Here is a 22,820-nt window from a genome sequence, read left to right on the forward strand (position 1 = left end):
AATTGTGACTCCTCTTCATGTAGCTCTTAGACTTACCATCTAAGTCTCCATCTCCACTATCTGCTCTGGGGCTCCAGCGACATCAAATCAGTATGCATAAGCCATATAATGATAGCTATCAATAAGGTACATTACTTAATGAAAAATGTGAACCGGGAAATGTGTGTGTGTGTGTGTGTATGTGTGTGTGTGTGTATTGTACCTGTTGCCTAGACTTCTGCGCCAACATGCCAAGGTCACTTGGCCTCTCTCCAATACATTCCCCAAGCCATGGCCAGAGTGACCTTTCCAATAGAATATCTGATCATGTCACTCCCCTGATTAAATCCATCAGTGTCTGCCCTTGCTCCTCTCTCCTGTCAAGTTCTAAATCCTCTTCATGGCCTGCCAGGTCTGGTAGGGTCTGGTCCTAACTATTTTTCAGCCTCATTGTTCCCTCAACAGGCCCCATCTTTCTTTTTGGAATTCAACTGTACTGGCTTCCTTTCAGCTTCCCTAGCTTTGCTCCATCTCAGGCACTTGGAATGTGCTATTTTCTTCACCTCCCATCTCTTTCTAAAAGAGCTTTTTCTTTGAGCAGCCTCTCTGACCCTCCCAGACTAGGTTATGGATCCCATAGCTGTCTGCACATTCCTTTCAGAGGATGCATCACAGTTGCAATTAATGAGCAAAGTTTCTGTCCATGTTGGTTCCTTCTGCTACACTGTGAGTTCTCAGAGAGTAAGGAGAATGCTTTTTCTAGTTTGCTATCACAGTTTCTATGATTAGCATAGTAGGCACTTAATAATATGTGAATAAGATTTTTTATCATCTAAGTCTGGCTGGGTTCTCTGCCACATATAACACAGAAGGGCCAGAAGGAGATATATGGGCCAAAGCCTGGACAGGCTAATAATCTGGAAGGAGTTGGAAGCTAGCAATTCTTATCATAACAGTTATGCCATAGTAAAAATCAACCCCCAAGTCTTAGTGGCATACAGCGATAAGCTTTTATTTTCCCACTTGATGGCTTTGTAATATGTTAACTTGGCTAATTGAAACTACATTTCCCAGAATTCCCTTTTTGTATGCTCCTGGTTAAGATAGGCCCTAAAAGCAACTTGTGCAAGATTTGGAAGATGAAAGTGGAGCTGAAGTTGTGTGTATTTTTGGAAGGTCCCCGCAAGTCAGACTTTGCGGCAGCTCATGCACGTTTTCACAGACCTGCTGGCTTGATGCATGGACTCGGCCCAAAGCTCCAGTCCCTGGAGATCAATTGCTTCCATTTCACAAGTCCTGGTAGAGGAGAGGGTGCGGCTCTACAGAAAGAATACCAGCTTCTGTTTAGAGCATACCCGGCAATGAGGGTGGAGTCTCAGAGATAGGAAAAGGCCTATATGGCTTTTGGTGATAGACGGATGCATGTTCCAGATGGTTCTTTGTGGATTCCAGTTTTCCCAGTTCTCCTCTGCTTCCTGTCCATCTTTTGATACTGACCAACTGTCTTGTGATTTCAGGCTCAGCACCCCTCCTAAGAAACAGCCAAACTGAGCTCACTTACCAGTGTCCATAATTGTACAAGGTTCAATCTCTATTTTACACAATTGCAATTCTGCATCATTCCTAGTAGTTCTGCTTCTCTACTCAAATCTAACACATCTTCTTCTTATTATTATTACTGTTGTTATTATCTTTTGATTGATATATTATTATTGATATAATTATTATTATATCAATTATTATTATATTATAATATATATTCTATAATTATAATATATATTATATAATATATAATATATATTATAATATATATAATATAGAATATATATTATATTATTATTATTGATATAATTATTATTGATATTATTATCTTTTGATTGATAACAAGTCTCAGTCTGTCACCCAGGCTGGAGTGCAGTGGCATGATCTCGGCTTACTGCAGCCTTTGCCTCCTAGATTCAAGCGATTCTCCTGCCTCAGCCTCCCGAGTAGCTGGGATTACAGGCACCCACCACCAGCTAATTTTTGTGTCTTTTAGTACAGACGGGGTTTCACCTTGTTGGCCAGGCTGGTCTCTAACTCCTGACCTCAGGTGATCCCCCTGCCTCAGCCTCCCAAAACGCTGGGATTACGGACATAAGCCACTGTGCCCTGCCGAATCTAACACATTTTGACCTGTGTTAACTGCAAGTTGGCTGAAGCTTTGCTCCTTGTGCCATCATTCCTGGAGGCAGTACCCCTTGTGAGGGACTTCCCTTTCTTGCGGCAGAGGGAAGAGAACAGGAGAGCTGTCAGAAACACATAATGGCTTTTAAAGCTTTTCAGAGCTGACATCTGAAAGTTCTACCCATATTTCCTTGGTCAAAGCACATTGCATGGTCAAGTCCAATGCCATCAGGATAGGGAATTACACACCTCCAGGGGGAAGCACTGTAAGTCATAGGGCAATGGGTAGATGTATATAGCAGAAGCACGTAGGGGGCGGGGGGTGGGGTGGAAAGGAAGAACTGGGAATTGTTGTAGAATTTACTATAGCCCTCCACATTGGTCACGAATATTTACATTCCTCCTTTTTCCTTAAAAACAAAAATAAAAACAAAAACAAAACTGTATTCAGCTAGGCACGGTGGCTCATGCCTATAATCTCAGCATTTTGGGAGGCCGAGGTAGGTGGATCACTTAAGCTCAGGAGTTCAAGACCAGCTTGGGCAACGTGAAGAAACCTCGTCCCTACAAAAAAAAAATAGCCAGGTATGATGGCTTAAGTCTGTGGTCTCAACTACTCAGGAGGCTGAGGCAGTAGGATCATTTGAGCAAGGGAGGCGGAGGTGGCGAAGTCAAGATCGTGTACCCTACTCTGGGCAATAGAGAGAGACTCTGTCCTCCCCCTCCCCCCCAAAAAAGATGCTGTTTTCACTTCATCTTTCCAGAGAACATGCCAAAATCTTATTTAATCATGACAACAGACTTCCAGTCCAGAATCTCATAATAATCTCTACATCAATGTGGTTTCTCTTGATACAAAAACTTCTAAAACATCTTAGCCTATATGTCCAACATTCAATACCAAAACAGAGATGGAATAACTTCCATCAAAACTTCTCCTATTTAGCAAGACAGTAACGGAGCTATTCTGAAACGGAATGATCAGTTGTTACGAAAGCCTTGTACCCTGTGAGTAGAGAGTGTTCCTTGATACAGCTCTGATTCTGCTCCTCAGGGGTAGTAGCTCAGTCAACTGGGGCTCTTGTTTCTACCCTCTGGAAAGTAAAAGTATTCCTTTTCCATTACTCTCCTTGGCCACCTCTGAAGATTAGAGAATATGCCTTTCTTGGGGGCTGAGCAACTTTCTCCGCTTACTTTCTGCTTGTAGAAGTTAGTAGACGGAAAGGTAACTTTGAAACCTTTAGTTGTCATAATCTCTTTGATACCAAGCTGCTACCTCTGTGACTGTACATTCTATTAAGAACACATCGACAACTTTTCATGCATTTGATTCCAGTCAGCTTCTTGTGTCAATATTCATGCTTATAACTATTTTGAGGCATACTTACCTCTTTTTCTTTCTTTTTTTTTCTTTCTTTTTTTTTTTTAGATGGGAGTCTTACTCTGTTGCCAGGTTGGAGTGCACGGGCATGACCTCAGCTCACTGCAACCTTTGCCTCCAGGGTTCAAGCAATTCCCCTGCCTCAACCTCCCAAGTAGCTGGGACTACAGGTGTGCACCACCATGCCCAGCTAATGTTTTGTATTTTAGTAGAGAGAGTATTTCACACCATGTTGGCCAGGATAGTCTCAATCTCCTGACCTCATGATTCACCTGCCTTGGCCTGCCAAAGTGCTGGGATTACAGGCATCAGTCACCACACCAGATCCAGCTCTTTGTTTTTAACTGCTAGAACCTTGAGCTTATTGGACAACCTGTTGCTTAGGCATCTGTCCTGTGTCGAGTGAATAATTCATGGGCACGTCTTTGAAGAATTTTCAAACTATTTGGCTTTATGAGAAAAAGATTATGTTGGCGGTATGAGTTGTGATGAGATTGTGAGATCACAGTGCCATTAAGGAATTATGTTACCTACAGGTAATATGGGGGTAGGGATGGGGACTATATATATGAGTATTTAGAGAATATGAGAATAATTAAATTATAAGTGATGTACTAAGAAAGGACATAGAAATCAGAAAAGTGGCAAACCAGGCTAAATTTGCCTTTTTTAAAACTGACTCACCTCAATTCCATTGTAATAACACTGGAATAGTTCATGTCCAGATAGTGATAGAACAATGAGATTTCTGAGGCTTTGTCCTGCTTTTTAGAATCTACAATTTCTACATCATTAAATTCATTGTAGTACTTTCATTTTAGATGATAAGTACTTTAGATTTGATTTTCTTATAATTGATGTTCTCAAATTTCCTTTGGTCACAAATATTTACATTCCTCCCTTTTACTTTAAAAAATGTTGTGTTTGGCAGGGCGCGGTGGCTCATGTCTGTAATCCCAGCACTTTGGGAGGCTGAGACAGGCAGATCATTTGCTGCTAATGTGTCTGTTTAGAATTTATAGAATATTTCCTGCAACTAGAATTCTGTCTCTCAAAAATGCTATAGGTATATCCCTACTGTTTACTCAGGGTTCATTTTCAATTGCAGCATTTTTTTTTTTTTTTTTTTTTTGAGAGAGAGAGACAGAGATAGGGAGAGACAGATTATGAAATGAGGGTGCAGAGGAGTCAGATTAAGAGAGACCGATTAGCTAGTGGAAATTTTACAATAAAGTCTTAATAAGAGCTTACATTCTGGGCAGCAAGAACAGTGTCTTATTCATCTTTATAATCTCCAGCAGCAAACACAGGGCTTGACACAGCACATCCTCAGCAAATGTGTTTTCACGGAATCATAATAAAACTGGGACTATTCTTAGAGATTACAATCATTAGTATATGGGTCCCTGAAAATGATGAGAAAGGAACATTAGGAAGCACCTGCCAATTGTATATCGATTATAATTTGCAAAACATAATTTTTAATTTAATCTTCATTACAACTCTGCAAAGTAAGTTTAAATTTTTAATTTACATGTGAGGAAGAGCAAATCAGAGAGGTATTTAGTCGCCAAACAAACTGGTAATGTGTCAGGTCTAACATACAATTCTTGGCTTCATTCCAGATCCCTGGATCTTATACGGTTTATTATTTTAAGTTGTTATTTAAAAAACAATAGCAAAAAGCAAGTTAATGGATTGATTTCCTTCAAATCTACAGTCTCCTATTGTCTTGAAGACATCATAGTTATAAAAAAAATAGGAGAGAAAAGAAAGAAAACCAAAGGGTGTTTCTCCTCATCCTGGTGAAACTGGCTGGGTAGAATGTTTTGCAAAATACAAAAGAGGAAGTAATCCGATACTCGACCACAACGGTGTGTTGCCTCAACACTTTTACTAAGGCAAACCACGAGCTGTGCAATGCTTGCGCTGACAAATTATCTGTCCCTTCCCTGCTCACTCTCCCTCCTGCAGAAGGGGAATTATTTCGTTTGAGTGTCCACAATTATCTTGGAGATATTGTTATTGTTTTCTGGTCCTGGCCAGGAGGCCAGACATTTAGACAAATTCTGAGTGACCAGTTAGAGCCCAAATGCTGACCCTGCGCATTCTTCCACACTAACACTTACAATGTATCCAAGTTATCTGTTTGCATGTTTGTCTACATTTCTACATTGTTAAATGTCTTAACAATGATCAGGAATTAAGCTTATCCTTTATGCTCCCTAAAACCAGTGCTGTGTGCTTGGCACATCACAGATGTTCAATACGTGCATGTGGAAAAGAAATGGAAGTAGAATATTTTCATTTGTCAGTCCTTGAATTGAAACTATAAAGCACTGTAAGGCAATAATAATTATAAAGTCTGCATAGAACTCTTATTTGGAGCTTACTTATCCTTCAAAGCACAGTTTGAATGTCTCTTCTTCTATGCTGTCTTTCTTGATTTGTTAAGTCAGAATGACCATATTCCAATAGTATCTTTATTTCAAACTGATTTATATTTAGCTTCATATTGTCTTTAGTTGTTTCTGTATCCATGTCTGCATCATGACAAGTCACCTCCGAATGGGTATCTAGTTTCATTTTTCTTTCTGTTCCCTTACTCTACATCCCCCCAGTCTCTAGCATTAGGAGAGAATTCAAAAAGTTTGTTGAGTGCTATGAACTGAATGTGTGTGTTTCCCTGTCTCCCAAATCAATATATTGAAGCCCTAATCCCCAGTGCGATGGCACTTGGAAGTGGGCCTTTGGTAAGTAACTATGTAATGAAGGTTGAGCCTTCATGAATGAGATTAGTCCCTTAGAAGAAACATTAGAGAGATGATCTCTGTCTGTCATGTGAGGACACAGTGAGAAGGCAGCCAAGTGCAAACCAGGAAGAATCCCAGGCACCAAATCAATTGGCATCTTGATCTTGGACTTCCCAGCCTCTAGAACTGTTAGGAATAAATTTCTGTTGTTTAAGCTACCCAGTCTATGGTATTTTTAAAATAGCAGCACAAACTAAGACATTAAGTGATTAAACAAATAAATTAATGATGAATGAATGCATGTAAATAAATGAATATTGCATGCATGCATGTATGCTGTCTGCCATTTTTCAGGATGCCACTTAATTGCTGCTAGTTCTGTTCTCAACGAAAAGAATGATCACTAACAGAGTAAAAATATTCACTATTTGGTGACTGTTAATTTGTGTAGTTGCTGTGTTGTTGCTCAGCCTCTCCTACCCAAATTTTAACAATCTGCAGAAATAGGGATTGGACATTGCAGAGACTATCTCTAAAATCAAACACCTACAGAATTAGGAATGTGAGTGTTAGGTCAATCTCTCACTAGATTTGGCTCTCATTTGGCTTGGTTTTCTAACTTTGCAAGCCAGGAAGAGAATTCTCAGCTTTGTTGAATGGCTGTAAATTGTAATTTGGAGTTACAGTTGTGTTGAATATTAGTTATTTTGTTGTCCAAATTACAGTCTCTTTCTTTTAAGTAACAGCACTCAAATTTTGCATTAAAGAACCCACTCATTCCCATCGCTCAGTCCATGAGGTTTAGACCAGTCTTCACGCTTTCCTGCCTGATTAGGAATAGGAACTCAGTTTAAGCCAAATCAGTACAAGTCATCCCCATGGCCACCATGCTCGGTTCAGGTTTAGGCACCTAACTTTATTTAGGCCAGTGAGAGAAAGACTTCTAGGATTTGTTTTTATGGTCACCAGGATGCTATAATATCTTAAGCTATTGGGGATCCCCAGAATCAAGCTAAACCTTAGGAAGTAGAGTGAAAGATGTTATAATTTTTCACTAAATCAAACTGATGCAGAAGGCAGATTTATCCCTTATCTTCTATTAATTCCCCAAACTGAAAAATTCCCTTTATGCTTATACCTGTTTTCATAAAATTTTCTGTTACATGCTACAAAAAGAATCCTCACACACTGCGGGTCTGAATTTTTCATGTACGTATGAATTGTTTTGGGTAGTTTACTGAAAATGCAGATTTCCCCTCCCCAAACCTAAGATATAATTCAGGGCCCAGGAACTTGCATTTTATCAAACAGTGTTGCATTTTAACAGACCGTCTTGTTAAAACAGTGCACCTGAGCTGTATGCACATTTCTATAATGCAGACAATTGGCAGACCAAAGCTTGAGAAATACAGATATAGTTAATGCAAGAGACACTAGTAAACAATGATACAAATCAGGGGAGGTGCAAAGTATCATATAGCAGCCGGAAGCAGAGACCATCCTTTGTCCTAAATCGGAAATGTGAAAATCCTTTGAGGTATCACGAGAGGATTCCATATTCAATGTACTTCTATTTATAAAATCTTCACTCGTTTCTCATAATTATTTCTTCGTGCTTTATGTGTCATGACCAGATATCTCAGTTTGTCTGGAACTGTCTGGGATGCACCTGTCATTCTGGTGTAAGTATTAACAGCACTTCCTTCCATTCTCAAAAGTGTTCAGGGTTGGATGATAAATTTTATGTTCACTCTCTTGCTTCATGGTAATCTGCACACACACAAAATAATTCTTTGCCTCTCTTGCTGCATTTGCTGAAATAGACATACGTATTTTTTCTATTTTATGACCCTTAGTAGCAGAGACTTTGATATCTTAGAATCATTACTGCCAAGCCTAAAAGTTTTAAAAGTCTCAGAAATCCATGTGGCTCTGAGTAACGTGTAAACTGAGTAACACATAAACTTACATATATGCATATATACATATATATATCAAAGTAATATATATTACTTGAGTATTATGTACTTTGTACATAAATTAATAAGTATGTATTATTTACTTCAATAACATTATGTTTCTTTATTTATACATATATAAAAATATGTTTAAAGTAATCTGGAACACCCTATCATCCTTGGAGTTGGCTCATTCTAAGAAAGTGGAATGTAAACCTATGAATCACAGTGAGGAATACATTAGAGAGGTGAAAAAAATGCTGTGGGAACATTGGGAGAGATGACATCTCTGCCAGTTTATACATGGCCTAGAGCTCCTATTGCCAGGGATTAATTCTGGAATAACTATAACTTCTGTTCAGTTGATAAAGGGATATGGTGACAGAGAAAAGATAAGTGAGCTCTTTGGCAGGTGAGGAAAATTATGTCAGTGCTATTTTCAAAGATTTTTATGCACCTGGAATGAAGAGATTTGGTGGAGGTTATGTATCACAGCCGTTTAAATTTCTGCTAAACTAACCTAAAACAAAACAAAACAAAACAAAAAAACCTTGAATTGCTTTGATTTTCTTTAATAATGCTAATTATAAATATTAAGTAAACACACAAAAAGTAACTTTCTTGTGTTTTATTTGTAATCAAGAAGTATCTGGTATTTAGTGGTAACTTTTTTTCTACCTTAAAATAGGTAAACATTTGTTAAATATTCCAGGAGACATTATGGTTCCATATTCATATTTTTAATGTTGGAGGAATTTAGTTCAGTGATTTCTGCCTAACAACTGTTGTTTCAAGATAATTTGCCCACTGCTTGTTTGGTTCTGCTCAAACACAGCTGTAAGTTCTTTCTTTCTATATTTGGAGATGGAGTGACTGATGGCTGGGCATCAACCATCTGGAAGAGGGTGTGTTGGGTGGAAGAGAGGAGAAGGGACAGAGCAATGCATAGCTTCACTACATGGCTGGGGATTTAGTACTAGAATTTTGTATATCCTGTATCCCTACTCTGATCCTGATCTTTGACTCTGTGTGGTTAAAAGAGGAAATGACATCCTACATGAATTTTTTGTCAGTTTTATCAGGCTTGAGATAAGTCTAAAAAACTCCCTTATAGAGTCAGTATTATGTTCACACCCTCTCCACTTTCTGACATTAAATTCATAAATAACATAACCAAGCTATATATATATATACTTAAAAACCAATATGACAATGATAATATAAAAAACCAAATTTTATGAAAATAATTCATAAGAAATCATATATATTTTTCAATACATAACGTTCAGCCATGTCTCACAGAGATATATAATGAAGTAGTGACGTGCTTGTATCTAAATTTAGATTTTCCTAAATGTAACAGCTACGCAACCAGACTGACATAGGTGAGTTCTATCAGGGCCTCAAATACTATGAATAATTAGCCACTGGTGGCATGATATTTTAAAATGAGATAGACTCTTGGTAATGTTCAGAAAAAAAGGTCAGTGTTCCCTTACGCTACATAGTTGCTTCATTCCTGGAAATTTTTAATGTATATTAAAACCTTTCAAAAATACTTATATGTGAAAACTTACATGTGAAATGCAGTTTTAGGTACGGACAATTATAAACAGATTTTTCACCTACATGAATGTCTGGAAGAACATCCAGAAGTCATGCATGACCTGGGGCAATTCTTCAAGGTATGGAACTGCACTGTAAATTTCAGGATGTCTAGTAGCCCTGGTTCCTTCCCACTAAATAGTAGCAGCGCCCGACCCCAATCCTGAGACAACTAAAATACCTTCCTCCATTTCCAAAGTGCCCTCTAGGGGATGGTATTAACTCCACAGAGGATTACTAAGCCTATTCAATCCACTGAAGCCAAGAATCATTTATATAAGACCTCATTTTAATTTTTTTCTTTCAAGTGTCATTATTGGAAGACCCATCGTCAAGTTCCAATTAAAATGGAACAATCGTCTTTTCAGGGTGGATTCTCAACAAATAGTTGGGAGAATGGACAGCATATGTGTTATTCTTTATGTATGTATTTTATTTAAATTGCAAACAACCTCAAATTTTTAGTGGTGTTTAATAATAGATATTTATTATTTCTCACTTACTAGCTTGTGATTCAGCAGGGGTTCTGCCAGAGTTCAGAAAGATTTAACTCTAGGCTGACCATCAGAAACTTGAATACTGGTACTGCCACAGATGCAGGAGAAAAGTTTCCTTATTTTGAACATCATTAGCGACAAAGTCATTGGTAAGAGAGTTTTACTTGAGACTAGAACTTTAGCTGCAAGGGAGACTGGCAACATAAGTTTCTGATATTTTCATCTTATTTAGTGGGAGGTTGATTCTGCATCCAAGATACATAAGGTTGGATGTATCATTTAGTTTGGGTAGGATTATGCTGTGTAACAAACAATCCAGCCCCAAAATCTCCATAGCTTAAAATAATAAATATTTATTTTTTCCTTATACAACACAGTAGTTGTAGATTATCAGTGAGGTCTCGGTTCATTATAATCTGTCTAGAACCTGGTAGACAGTTTTAGACAGATGGTAGAGCAGCTATCATCTCGAACACTGCTTTACACTGTGCCAGAGACAGAAAGTTTGGTGAGCTGGCGTTAAAAATTACCAACCAGCCGTGACAAATCTCACTTCTAATTACATTTTATCAGCCAAAGCAAATCAAATAGCCATGCATAATTCTAAGGAGGGTAGAAAGTATAATCCTGTCATGTCCTAAGGAAGATGCTACAAGTATTTGGTGTTCTGAACTAACGACAACCATGATGAGAAATTTCTCAAACATGGAAAGAGAGTTGAGATGCTGGGCAACCAAGTAACAAGGCAACAAATATCCACTAGAGACTGTCTTATTTCTATCTTTTGTATGTATCACCATGCTCAGTCTAGCTCAGTAGCTATTAGTGATATAGTAGGTGCTAAATGAATGTTTGTTGAATAAAAAAGAAATGATTGTTTATTTTACCAAATCTTACTATAACTGAAGCTTAAAGAGAGTTACTTTGCTATTTTAACTCCACACTATGAAGCAAGATAAATATGTGTCATTTGTATGCAATGTTGCACTTGAAAGCCAGAGTGGTACAGTGGAAAGCAAGAGAAAAAAGATGTTTCAACTCAATATTATTTTCAATGTGTTCACTTATTGGTTTCTCCCCACAGCAGGGATGCTGTCTCCTATGCTTAGTAGAGTTTGGGAGGGTAGGTATTCAATAAAAGCAGTTCTGCTATCATTAGCTGCGTAGTCCTGGGGAAGTGATATCAATGTAGCCATAGGTTAAGGTTATTCAGCTGTGCCTCAGCGCGAGCGCACACACACATCTTAGTAATATGCTTCTTTGTATTGTAAAGATCTCCAAGACTGGAAAGCAATACAATTGTAATACAGTTGTACAGTTGTGATTGTCAGGTGACATATTTACAGCCTAGTGTCTATCACAAAGTATCCATTCAAGGGAGGTTTATTGATTTTGTAGCAGTAACCATGCTCTATTCTTGATGTGGAATGGGGTGGATATCTAAGGAAGCATGTAGTGCATTTGAAAAAGTTTGCCAAGGGTCCTGGGTAGAGGGGTTTGGGGGACGTGGTTCCCAACGAATCAAGAATAACAAGCAATGCCCTTCGTCCTCAAATATCAAAGGTCAAACACTTCACAACTACCAATAGGCACCAAGAGCTCGCGTTCTTTCCTCCACTAACCAGAGCCCCGCCCGCTAGCGGTCCATCAACGACCGCAAAGCCCCGCCTCCCACGGCGGCCCGCCAATCTGCTGCGCGGCCCGGGCCCAACCCTCGCGAGTCACGTGACAAGGCCAGGCCCGCTTCCGGCACGTCGCGGGCGGCTGACGTCGCCGGGGCCCGGCGTCGCGTCAGGGCTGGCCGGCGGCGGAGGCGGTGGCGGTGGCGATGGCAGCGGACCCTGAGCGAGCTTGAGGGCTCGGACCCAGCTCCCTCCCGCGAAACCTTGGGCCGATCCGGCGCTGCGGCCCCAGCTCGCTCCGCTCCTGCTCCCTCCCCGGCCGCTGCCTGGGCGGAGGCAGAGGCAGAGGCCCGGGCTGGCCGCCCTGCTTGTACCCCAGCTCGGCCCCGGACGGCCCGGCTGCTGTGCAGAGAGGAGGCCGAGTCGGTAAGAGGCGGCGGCGGCTGAGCCGGGAGGCCGCCTGGCCACCACCGGGCCGCCCGGGATGGCCCCATTCTGGTGTCTCTCTCTCCGGCCCGCTCCCCTCCTGCCTCCCTCCCCGTAACTCGCCGGCCCTATTGTCTGGGCGCCGCCGCTCCCCCTTCCCCTCCCTTCCTTACCCCCCTGCCGAGGGCCGGATGGCTGTCAAACCTGGAGGCTTCTTCAGCTCCCTGCCAGCCCGGTCTCAGCCTTTCCTGCCTGTCGCTTGCCACCCCTCTCTGGCTTCACCTCCTCACCTTTTTTGGCCTGGCGGTCATTCTCTGACCATTGCTTTACGTTATCCGTCTCTATGTCTTCTTGCTCATTTCTTCTTCTCTCTCACTTGTCATCTCCGAAAACTTCCACTGTCCTATTTCTTGCCATTCTTTGCTCCTTTCCTTTCTGTTTTTATTCCTCTCCGTGCTCTCTGCCTTCTTTTTGCTTCAAGTTTTACTCCCACTAGGCTGTCTTACTTTATAAAAGTTCCTTAATTCAAGACCCTCTTCATCCTTCCCTCTTCAAACCTAAGACAAAGGAAAATCGTGTTTTTTCCTGGTACTTAACCCCTAAGTGTCAGTGGGGGATTATACTTACTCAATCCATCGCTTAATTATGGGCTGTAAGTTTGATCCTAGAAGATGTTAGTGTACCTTTACTATCTCTTACTGAATTCTTCCTGTGACGGACAGCAGAAAAGGTTGATTCGATTTGTACACATTTAAGTAACTGCCTTACATGTTGCACACTGACGAGACCTCTGTTAGAAATATTCATACATTTGTTCTTTTGCACCACCTACACCCTGGGCAAGATCCCTGTTAACATTTTAATGCTTTAATATTTGCTTATGCCATAGCAGGAGGATACCCACTCTCCCCCTCCAACCATGAGTGTTTGAGTTCGCATATTTTCATGGCCCGTATTGATGCTATTTTTTCCCTGATCTGTCAGGCTCTTTCAAAGAGAAAAGAGGGAGCAGTTGAAATTTTATGTTTGCTGTTCTGTTTTGTCTATTTTGAATTGTGACAAAACCATTATAAAAAATGACAAGTGTGTGTGTTTCTTTTTTTCGTTTTAAACTCTAGGGAACATAGTCATTAGTGATCTCAAATATTGAAGGACATTTTAGGGATCTCTCCTTGCCCCTGATAACAATCAATTTACATTTCTAATTATGAGTTATGTTTTGATTAGGTTATCTCAAAATTTATTCATATTCCTCATATACCCATTAGTGAAAAAGAGGCCACCTCAAATGTGCTCGGTGGCCAGTGTGGCCCAAAATATAATACTTTGCATGTGAACGACCTAGGGATACATAGGTACTCCTTTGCAGTTTTTGTTCTAGCATTACAACCACTTTTATTATCAATGTGGACACTGTCTATATTGAAATATAGTAGAAATACTCAGAGTTAACAAAAGCATATTATTATTGCTTGTTGAATGTGAAGTATAAGAAAGCAGTCTCTTTTGTAACACTATATGTTGAATTAAAATTATTGAATTATATGCTGCCAAGGTGGGAGATCATGAGTAATGAAACATCCTAATCCCAAGAGGAATTAGTGGTATCTTTACTGGCAGAGGATTGTGCCCACTGTTTCCTCCATCTTTGTGTGCTGTAGGGCCTTATCTAATGTTTTGTAGTATGAGGCACTCAACAAATATTTGTTGAAATTAAAAAATTGATTTTGTTCTCAAGAATTTCAGTAGTCGTATTCCAGAACATTCAGCTGCCTTAATTTTTCAAAGGCAGGAAAGCATTTTCAACTGTCCCCGTGGAGAATTTTCTTGGGTGTCTTCAAGCTAAAATATAAAGCATTTTTAGCTATTAACAATTTTTAACAGTCCATTTATTCATTCTTTTTAGATAGTTATGTTTTCTTTGTTCTTTTTCTTAAGTCATTATCAAGATTGCCTGCAGATTGCACAGAACTTTATATAGAGATGTTGGTAATACTCCTTCAGATTTCTTAACAATTAAGTATTTTATATTCCCATGTATTGTTTTAGAAATTCTGTTTAAATTTAATTTTACCTGTTCCCTTATACTCTACTTCCTATGCATTTTCTGCATCGGAATCTAACTTTTTTCTTTCTCTTGAGGTAGTGAAAAGAGAATACTGAAGAATAGGATCTCAAGATGAGTAAAAAGCCCCCAAATCGCCCTGGAATCACTTTTGAGATTGGTGCTCGTTTGGAGGCACTGGACTACTTACAAAAATGGTATGGAAAATATAGAACTTTCACCTAAATATCACAATATCTGTAGCCTTACATATGTTACTTAAGACAGTAAATTCCACTGATGGTAGCAGAAACATCAGTGTATTCACATTTTGATTACACATTATAGGTTGTTTTTTAGTTTTCCTACTCTTTAGGCTTTTTCAGTTTAGCATTTAAAAACTATTTTTAGTCAACTGACTAAATTATTTAGTACAATAATTTTTGGTGTTTGAGAAATGAAAATAATTGTCTAGAGTGTGAGGTTTATGTATACCTCATATATACCTCGCATGAGCTATATTGGTGGAAGTAGAGAGAGGAGTAATCCAGAGAACCAACTTCTCAAGTTTTGGATACATTTTGTTTTAAATCGGTATTTTTGGTATGTCAGTGGTAGTCTTTCAAACTACAGAGTATATTAATGGTTAGCATAGCATTTTTTCATAGTGAACACTTTCAAAAACATCTCCACTATTCATTATCTCACCTAAAACCCAAATCACACTTAACCTCCTATTTTCCCTGGAGGGCCGTAACCTAAAGGCACATTGTTACTCTCTCCAGTGCACAATAGGCTGTCCTTTTAGAACTATGTGTCTCCCACTGTTCTGGCCATCGTGGTAAGTGGTATATGTAAACACCTCCCAACATAGCCTTTATACAGTGGTTAGGAAAAATTGATGAATTGGTATAAAACTACCATCTGGAAAGGACAGAAGGAGAAGCTACACGCAGGGGTCCCTGGGCCAGAGTAGGAATGAGGAGGATTCTCCTTTCTCCTAAGGAGCGTGTTCCTCATTTGGGTTAAGTGGCCCCTCATTCTGCTGTCTTGGCAGATGTCTTTTTGTTGCCATTCGCAGGCTCCTAACCTGAGAGGGGCATTAGAGGGGTTCCGCTTCTGGGAGGGATGCTGCCTTTGTTCCTCTTGAAGCCCATTTATTTTGATGCGAGCTCTTGTTTATCTGGTCTTGGAGTTTCCCAGACTTTTTGACATTTTCTCTCATTTAAAACCATAGTGGGCATTTTGTAGATTTACTTTTGATTGATTTGTATTAAGTCAACTTCCTGAGTTGGCAATGGCAGGCAGAGAAATCTTGTTTAGTCATGATATTTGACTGTATAGACCAGGCTAGGGTTTCTCTCTCTTAACATCTGGCATTAGAGCTTGGCACATATCTCTGACCCCAGCTTAATGACCTATTGTTTTGAGCTCTGCTTTAAGACAGTTTGAAGCTACAATTTGAGATAGGGAGGTTAATTGATACTGTCACTAGGTGAAGAATGTACGTGGTAGTTCTCAGGAGGGGTTTGGGAAGCACCTGGGAAACTAGGCAGTAGCATCTCTCCTAGTAGTGACGATCAAAATGTCTCCAGACATTGCCAAATGACAACTGGAATGAGGGTGGGTGGCGGTAAAAATGATTGAGAAACTCAGCATTAGAACATGCAACAAAAAATGCTAGTTGAGGCAGCACTTGGCTATCTTGGTTCTCATTTGACCAAGAGAAGCTTTTTACTCCAAAGGCATACTACTGAATCTCTGTGTGATACAAGGGTATAAGAAATAATACTTGTTACTTCTTTGACGTTACTCTTAAGTGATTTATTTATTTTTTAAGTTACTGACTTTGTGACTTAGTTAATTCATATTAATATATTAGGCTTCCCAACTGACAGTGTTGCAGTTGAACTAGCTTCCAGTTTTGGAGAAACACATAGTTTATTCTGTCAGTAATTTTCAGGGTTATTAATATAACTTTGATATTAGTGAGAAATTTTCTTTTGGTAGTAAAATGTTTTCTAACTTAGGAGCTGTTAAGTTTATGATCCAGTAGTTCAAAAGACTACAAAAAAGAACTTTTAAAACCATGCTTGAATGTACTTTTAGAGTATTCTGTGTTTTTAGAATACTTGGAATTTCAGAGAACAAATGAAAGTTGTATCTTCTTGCCACAAAATTCATATGTGCTTATTTGAGTAGTGTCATGCAAATGTACTCACTGATGGAGTTTAGATTTAATTTTAATAACCCTGTTAATAGTTCTCTTTAATGGAAATAAGCGTTCGCCAGAATAATCACATATTACTGAAACTGGTTGCCAGTTTTGTTTTTATAAGCTGATTTATATAAAGATTTTGGCATTCTATTTCAGGTGGCTCCTTAATTTAAAAAGGATTAAGAATATTATATGTATGTATTCTAGGTAATTTACAAAAATATTTTTCTTATTGTTATTTTGCTTATTAATGTCAGTAGTTTCAAGAACTAGTTAGGCTTAGCTGCCCCTTAAATTTAGTATTAGGTGGTGTGCTATTGGACCAACTATTTAATTACTAAGATGTATTGAATTTTATATGGGACACAAAAGTTCTATGAGATTAGTGCTCTTAACAGATCTTATTTATAAATGGGATAATAAACAGTTCTTCATATTATTACATTTATAAATGACCATTTTACATTTCATGGAAATTCTATAAATTTTTGCATTCATATTAAGTAAAATTATAGGATTATTTGATTGACGAGAAACTGACATTCTTGTGAGAAGCAAAATATTATAGTTAATCATTGAAAATACACCGAAATTCTTTTCTCCCTCTTCTCCCACTCTTCTCTCCTTCTTTCATATTCTATTTTTTGCATCCATATTGAATGCTTAGTCTTCCAAATTTATTCAATTCTTTTTGAAAAGTATTGAGTCATCTTTGAGATAAATGTAGTTTGAACTATTATAGGCATTGGATAGGGAGGAGCAGGAATGTAAATCTTGCTTACTGTCTCTATACTCAAAACATTTACAATAAGCAGTATATTACTGAGAAACTAACTTATCACATGTTGATAAATTACCTTTTGAAGAGAAGTGCAAAAGGAAAGTGGTGCAAGTGAAGAACCTAAAATGCCTATTAAAGGTTTTTCTTGCTTTTTTTTTTTTTTGAGACAGAGTCTTGCTCTGTCACCCAGGCTGGAGTGCAGTGGCATGATCTTGGCTCACTACAACCTCTACCTCCTGGGCTCAAGCTATCCTCTCACCTCAGCCTCTTGAGTAGCTGGAACTACAGGCGTGCACCACAAGTCTGGGCTAATTAAAAAAAAGATGTTTTTTGTAGAGATGAAGTGTCACTGTATTGCCCAGGCTGGTCTGGAATTCCTGGCCTCAAATGATCCTCCCACCTCAGCCTCCCAAAGTGCACTCCTGGCTGGTTTCTCATATATAAAAAAGGAAAATAGTTTCTGGTATGTGTCTAGACATAAAAGGATAAACTCTAAATTTAGTAGGTGGAAATAATCTGAAGTTAAGCTCTCACTTTTAGCTTTGGTGTAGATTTGATTTAACAGGAAGACTCAATCTGTGTTTCTGAGGAAAAGTATGTTATTATTGCTTGAACAAACTGTATCACATAATTCTTAAAGATCAGGAAGACAACATTGTACCTTTTTAAGTAGTGATTTATTTATTTTTATTTTATTTTATTTTATTTATTTTTTTGAGACAGAGTCTCACTCTTTCGCCAGTCTGGAATTCAGTGGTGCGATCTTGGCTCACTGCAACCTCCGCTCGCTGCAACCTCCACCTCCCAGGTTCAGGCGATTCCCCTGCCTCGGCCTCCCGAGTAGCTGGGACTACAGGCACGCACCACCATGCCCAGCTAATTTTTTTTTGTATTTTTAGAAGAGATAGGGTTTCACCATGTTGACCAGGATGGTGTCCATCTCCTTACCTTGTGATCTGCCTGCCGCAGCCTCCCAAAGTGCTGGGATTACAGGCATGAGCCACCATGCCAGGCCTTAAGTAGTGATTTATTTTTATTTTCAGAGTAACTTCACAGCCACATAAGAACACTCATTGGTGGTTTATTTATCAGTACTAATGAATGCAGGCCCTGAGAAGCCATCAGGAGGTCACTCATCTTAGTCCCAGTATTTGGATTTTGATAATTGGATCTCTCCTACACTGACCAAACATAACTCCTGAGTGGTGTGAGCTGTTTTAATTTTTTAAAATATTATAGCTTTACAATATTTTAAAAACATTTTCTTTTAACTTTTTCAGTCATCTGCATAAAGACTTTGACATGCTAATGTTTACAGCTAGCACAGTCAACTATTTTTTATCTTATTTTCATCATGTTTTTCACAACAAACTCTGTGCATCCAAACCTTGATATTCGGTTTTATAATTTCTGGGAGGTAGTAACATCATAAGAATGAAAATGAGTATAGGCGTGTTGATACAGAAGTGTATTTGGGGAAGGAGAAAGTTGAGAGTTGAAGTTATATTGAAGACACTGTAAGCGGGTGGTTTAAATTTAGACTGTTACCTATTAATCCTATAAATATGGGTAAGTCCTTTAACTTGGTTTTCTTAGCAGTAAAATGGAAGCAGCATTACTGGCTTTTATTTAGAGATTTGTTTTTAAGGTTCAAATAAAATTATATATTACTTTAAATTCTGCAGATTGGTACATAATCGTAAAGCATTGAGGTAAATGCCGGGGAGAGGGAGAATAGAAAAGTAAATCTTTGGGGATCTGAAGAGTTAAGTGATTAAGTTTTTAAATGTAGCTTTAGTTGACAGGAGACTGACTTGGAACCATAGAAGGGAAAACATGTCATTGCAACAAGCTGATGACATTTTTTTCTTTTTCCTTTTTGTTTTTGAGACAGGGTCTTACTGTCGCCCAGGCTGCAGTGCTGTCACGAGATCATGACTTGCCGCAGCCTGCAGCCTTTACCTCCCGAGGCTCAAACCATCCTCCTGCTTCAGCCTCCCAAGTAGCTGGGATTACAGGCATACGCCATAGTAACCTGCTGATTTTCTTTTTCTTTTTTTTTTTTTTTTTTTTTTTTTTGTAGAGAAAAGTGTCTCTCTATGTTGCCTGGGCTGGTCTCGAACTCATGGGCTCAAGCAGTTCTTCCATCTGTCTTGTCCTTCCAAAGTTATAGACAGTCTTTTTGAAGTGATAATAAAATCCTCACGTTTCCACAGAGTTTTATAGAGTTTGCTTGCAAGTATTAAAGTATCTAATCATTCTGAATATTGTTTAGTAAGAAAAGTGATAAAATCACACTGGTATTGACTACTGATTTAACTCCTGTTTTCTGATTGAAATTAAAATAGTTATTCTACAGTAAGCGATTGTTACGAAAACATAAGAGATTAAATAACATGCTCTGGTGTTAATCTTAAAATAAATTTAAAATATAGAGTCAATTTAAAACATTCAGATGAGTTATGCTCCTGGGACTCTTTTGGAATATTTCTGTTTAATTCTAAATCTAAAGAAAAGGAAATATGAAAGATTAAAAATTGTGGAGATAACTCTAAGTATCAGAGTTTAATAGAACAGTATAAATTTGAATTGGCAAATGCTATTTTCACACATTTGGAGTTTTTTGAACTGTGTGAAACATTTGCAAATGTGAGTTTTTAAGATGTTCGTGAACAGAATTTTAATAGTATAGGAGAATTAAGGAAATTTGCATTATAGCAAGTACAAATACTTGTTAATTTAAATAAAGGTACACATTTTCTGAATAAAAAGTTACTTTTTTTCTAATTAGATTTAACTATTCAAAGGAAAACACTACTAGAGAAAGTTGTGTCATCTATATTTAGAGTAGGAGAATGGTCCTAAAATATAACACATAGATCAAATACAGTATTGTAGGAACACTAGGTGAATACTTCAAAAATAGAGGTTCTTTTGCTAATATAAAATACATGCAATTTTTGTCTTTTTGTAATTTGGGATTCTTTCCATTTGTCTATACATGGAAAGTAATGATTATTATTTTGAGTCATTACCTTTGAAAACCAGTGCCAGCTGTAGACTCAGAAAAAATATACAGTTGTATGTATACACCAAAATAAATGAATTATATACTATGGTCATAAGTTCATAGAAAACTTACACATGCCCTCCAGCTTAAGGACCCTTCTTGCAGACAATTCAATTGAAATCTGTAAGTTTTGTTTAAAAAGTCTGAGATAATTTACATTTAGTCACAAATTTTGAATCTTAAGATCAAAGTGAATCATCCAGTTTAATTATCAAGCAGGTCTGTACCAGTACACAAACATTTTATTTCTATTTTAAAATTTCCACTAAAGAAAGCCCCATAAATTCCTTTGAACAATGCTAAATATAAGAAAGCTTCCCTGTACCCCTCCACAAATGTGAAAAGCATGATTAGAAATAGGGATAGAGAAGACTTATTTATTTGAACACACACCTGGTTTCAGGTAGTTCTTGCTCTAGTGTTCTTTTTTTATGTTAATTCATTGTTTATAGAACTTTTTCTGATTTCTAAGCTTTTTCTGCTTATCCTAGTTTTTTTGAAAAACAAAAGTGTTGGAAAAAATAAATTAAACTGGAAGTCATAAAATATGGGTTTTAAGTGCTGTTTTGCCATGAACTAGTGATTTTGGAGAGGTATTTCTCTGCTTTAATGACCTTAAAATGAAAGTCTTACATTTTAGATGATCTTTCAGGTGCCATTGAATTCCAAACTCAATTTCTTTTTATTGATTTTCACCTATTCAGGAATGACAGATTTTTTTTTTTTTTTTTTTTTTAAATCACACTTTTAGATGGGTAAATAACACAAACTTGAGGCGGAGGTAAGACAGTCAAAAAGTCATAGGTGGTTCAAAACTGCTGGCGAGCAGTTTTGAACTACCTATGGAGAGAAGAAAATGAGAAAAATGTAGAAAACTGAACATAATTTGGGGAAAAAATGGAGAGGTTTGAGCTATTTGGGGTATAACTATATTGGGCATGAAACCTTTTGGCTCCCAATATAATGATCTCTCCACTACAGCCCATTGTCTCACATAGATTTCCTAAAGCTTTGAGCCCCAGTTAACTAAATGGGCTCAGTGTTCATGGACCACCGTAGTTTCTGACCGATTGTAGTAGTGAGTGTATGTCTGGCATCTAGAAGGGCCCTGAAAGTCCGGCAAGCCTATGTCACTCTTTTTCATTGGAATTAGAGGGCTTGAGCAAGGTAGGTAAATTTCAAGTTTATCCATCCTAGAGAGCTTTCCTCCTAAGTTTACTTTAGAATCAAACCTCCAACCTGATGATTTCTTAGCCTCCTTCATACATTTATAATGAGGGTAAAGTCCAGGAATCGCAGGCTTATTGTGCTGTGCATTTTGTGTGTGTGATCATATAGTGGTAAGGGTTGGAACAAGAGAAAAGACCGTTTTATTTGCTTTTCTGACATTTGGTTGAAGTCCAGCCATCACATATCACACACATCCAGCTCCCTATTTGTTACATCATTCCTGCCGAATGTATGTGTTACGAGATTTCACCCTGTCACATCACATTAGATAATGGTTTAGTTTTTAGTTGGGGATTGATTAAAGCCACTAGCTGGGAAACAGTTTATCTTTTGTGGTAGTTAACTCTACTAAAAAGAATGTTTTGCAATTCTAGTTTTGCTGACTAGACAGAAATGGCATCTGCAGATGCTTATGTTTTTAATTTTGGTTTTAAGTGATTTAAGCTGAGGGAGAAAATACTAGTTTTAATTTTAAGTTTTGAATATCAGTAGTACAATTTTTAAAAGAAATTAACGGAGTATAGAAAAGGCAGCTTAGTTCTGCTGTTCTTCATTAAGGTCCCAGTTTTTTAGTATTTTTACTGGAACTGTGTATTTTAAAGAAGTGTTGACCACTCCCTATCATTTCTTGCTACAGATCATTAGTCAGCACATATACTTCTTATTAAATATACTTATTAAATATACTTATTAAATATATATATACTTATATAAGTATATATACTTATATACTTATGTAAGTATATACTTATATATATACTTATATATATACTTTATATACTTATTAAATATACTTATTAAATATACTTATTAAATTAGAAATTGGTATGCAAGTATTATGTTATTTCAGTAGTTATAATTACCTCAACTTTGAGAGGATTGTTGCAGTAAAGTTGAAGGAAGAATATAGATATTTACTTAATATTCAGAGTATCTTGAAAGTCTGTTTTCTTATTGCCAAAAAAGTTACTATCAATTAGAAATAAACGTATTTCTGGTACATTATGATTAGCGAGGGTACTGAAGTATAAACTACTTATATGAAATGGTATATCTACAAGGCCTTAACATAGTAACTTACTCATAAAAG

General features: G+C 37.8%; 1 protein-coding gene across 11 annotated transcripts in view; it reads left to right on the forward strand.

Moving 5' to 3' along the window:
• Positions 1-12,090: 12,090 nt before the first annotated feature.
• PHF20L1 (PHD finger protein 20 like 1) overlaps positions 12,091-22,820 on the forward strand; it is a 73,764-nt gene continuing 63,034 nt past the window's right edge. For 4 of the 11 annotated variants that reach the window (XM_008001565.3, XM_008001567.3, XM_008001568.3 and 1 more), the window contains exons 1-2: positions 12,128-12,387; positions 14,534-14,649. In XM_008001565.3, the coding sequence (XP_007999756.3) occupies positions 14,567-14,649 (83 nt within the window). In that variant the 5' untranslated portion in view covers positions 12,128-12,387; positions 14,534-14,566. Of the gene's footprint in view, positions 12,388-14,529; positions 14,650-22,820 lie in introns of all 11 variants that reach the window. The other 7 variants (XM_008001573.3, XM_038000112.2, XM_038000114.2 and 4 more) reach the window with 5 other exon arrangements.

This window comes from Chlorocebus sabaeus, chromosome 8 (assembly GCF_047675955.1).
Source record: "Chlorocebus sabaeus isolate Y175 chromosome 8, mChlSab1.0.hap1, whole genome shotgun sequence".
NCBI classification, from domain to species: Eukaryota; Metazoa; Chordata; class Mammalia; order Primates; family Cercopithecidae; genus Chlorocebus; species Chlorocebus sabaeus.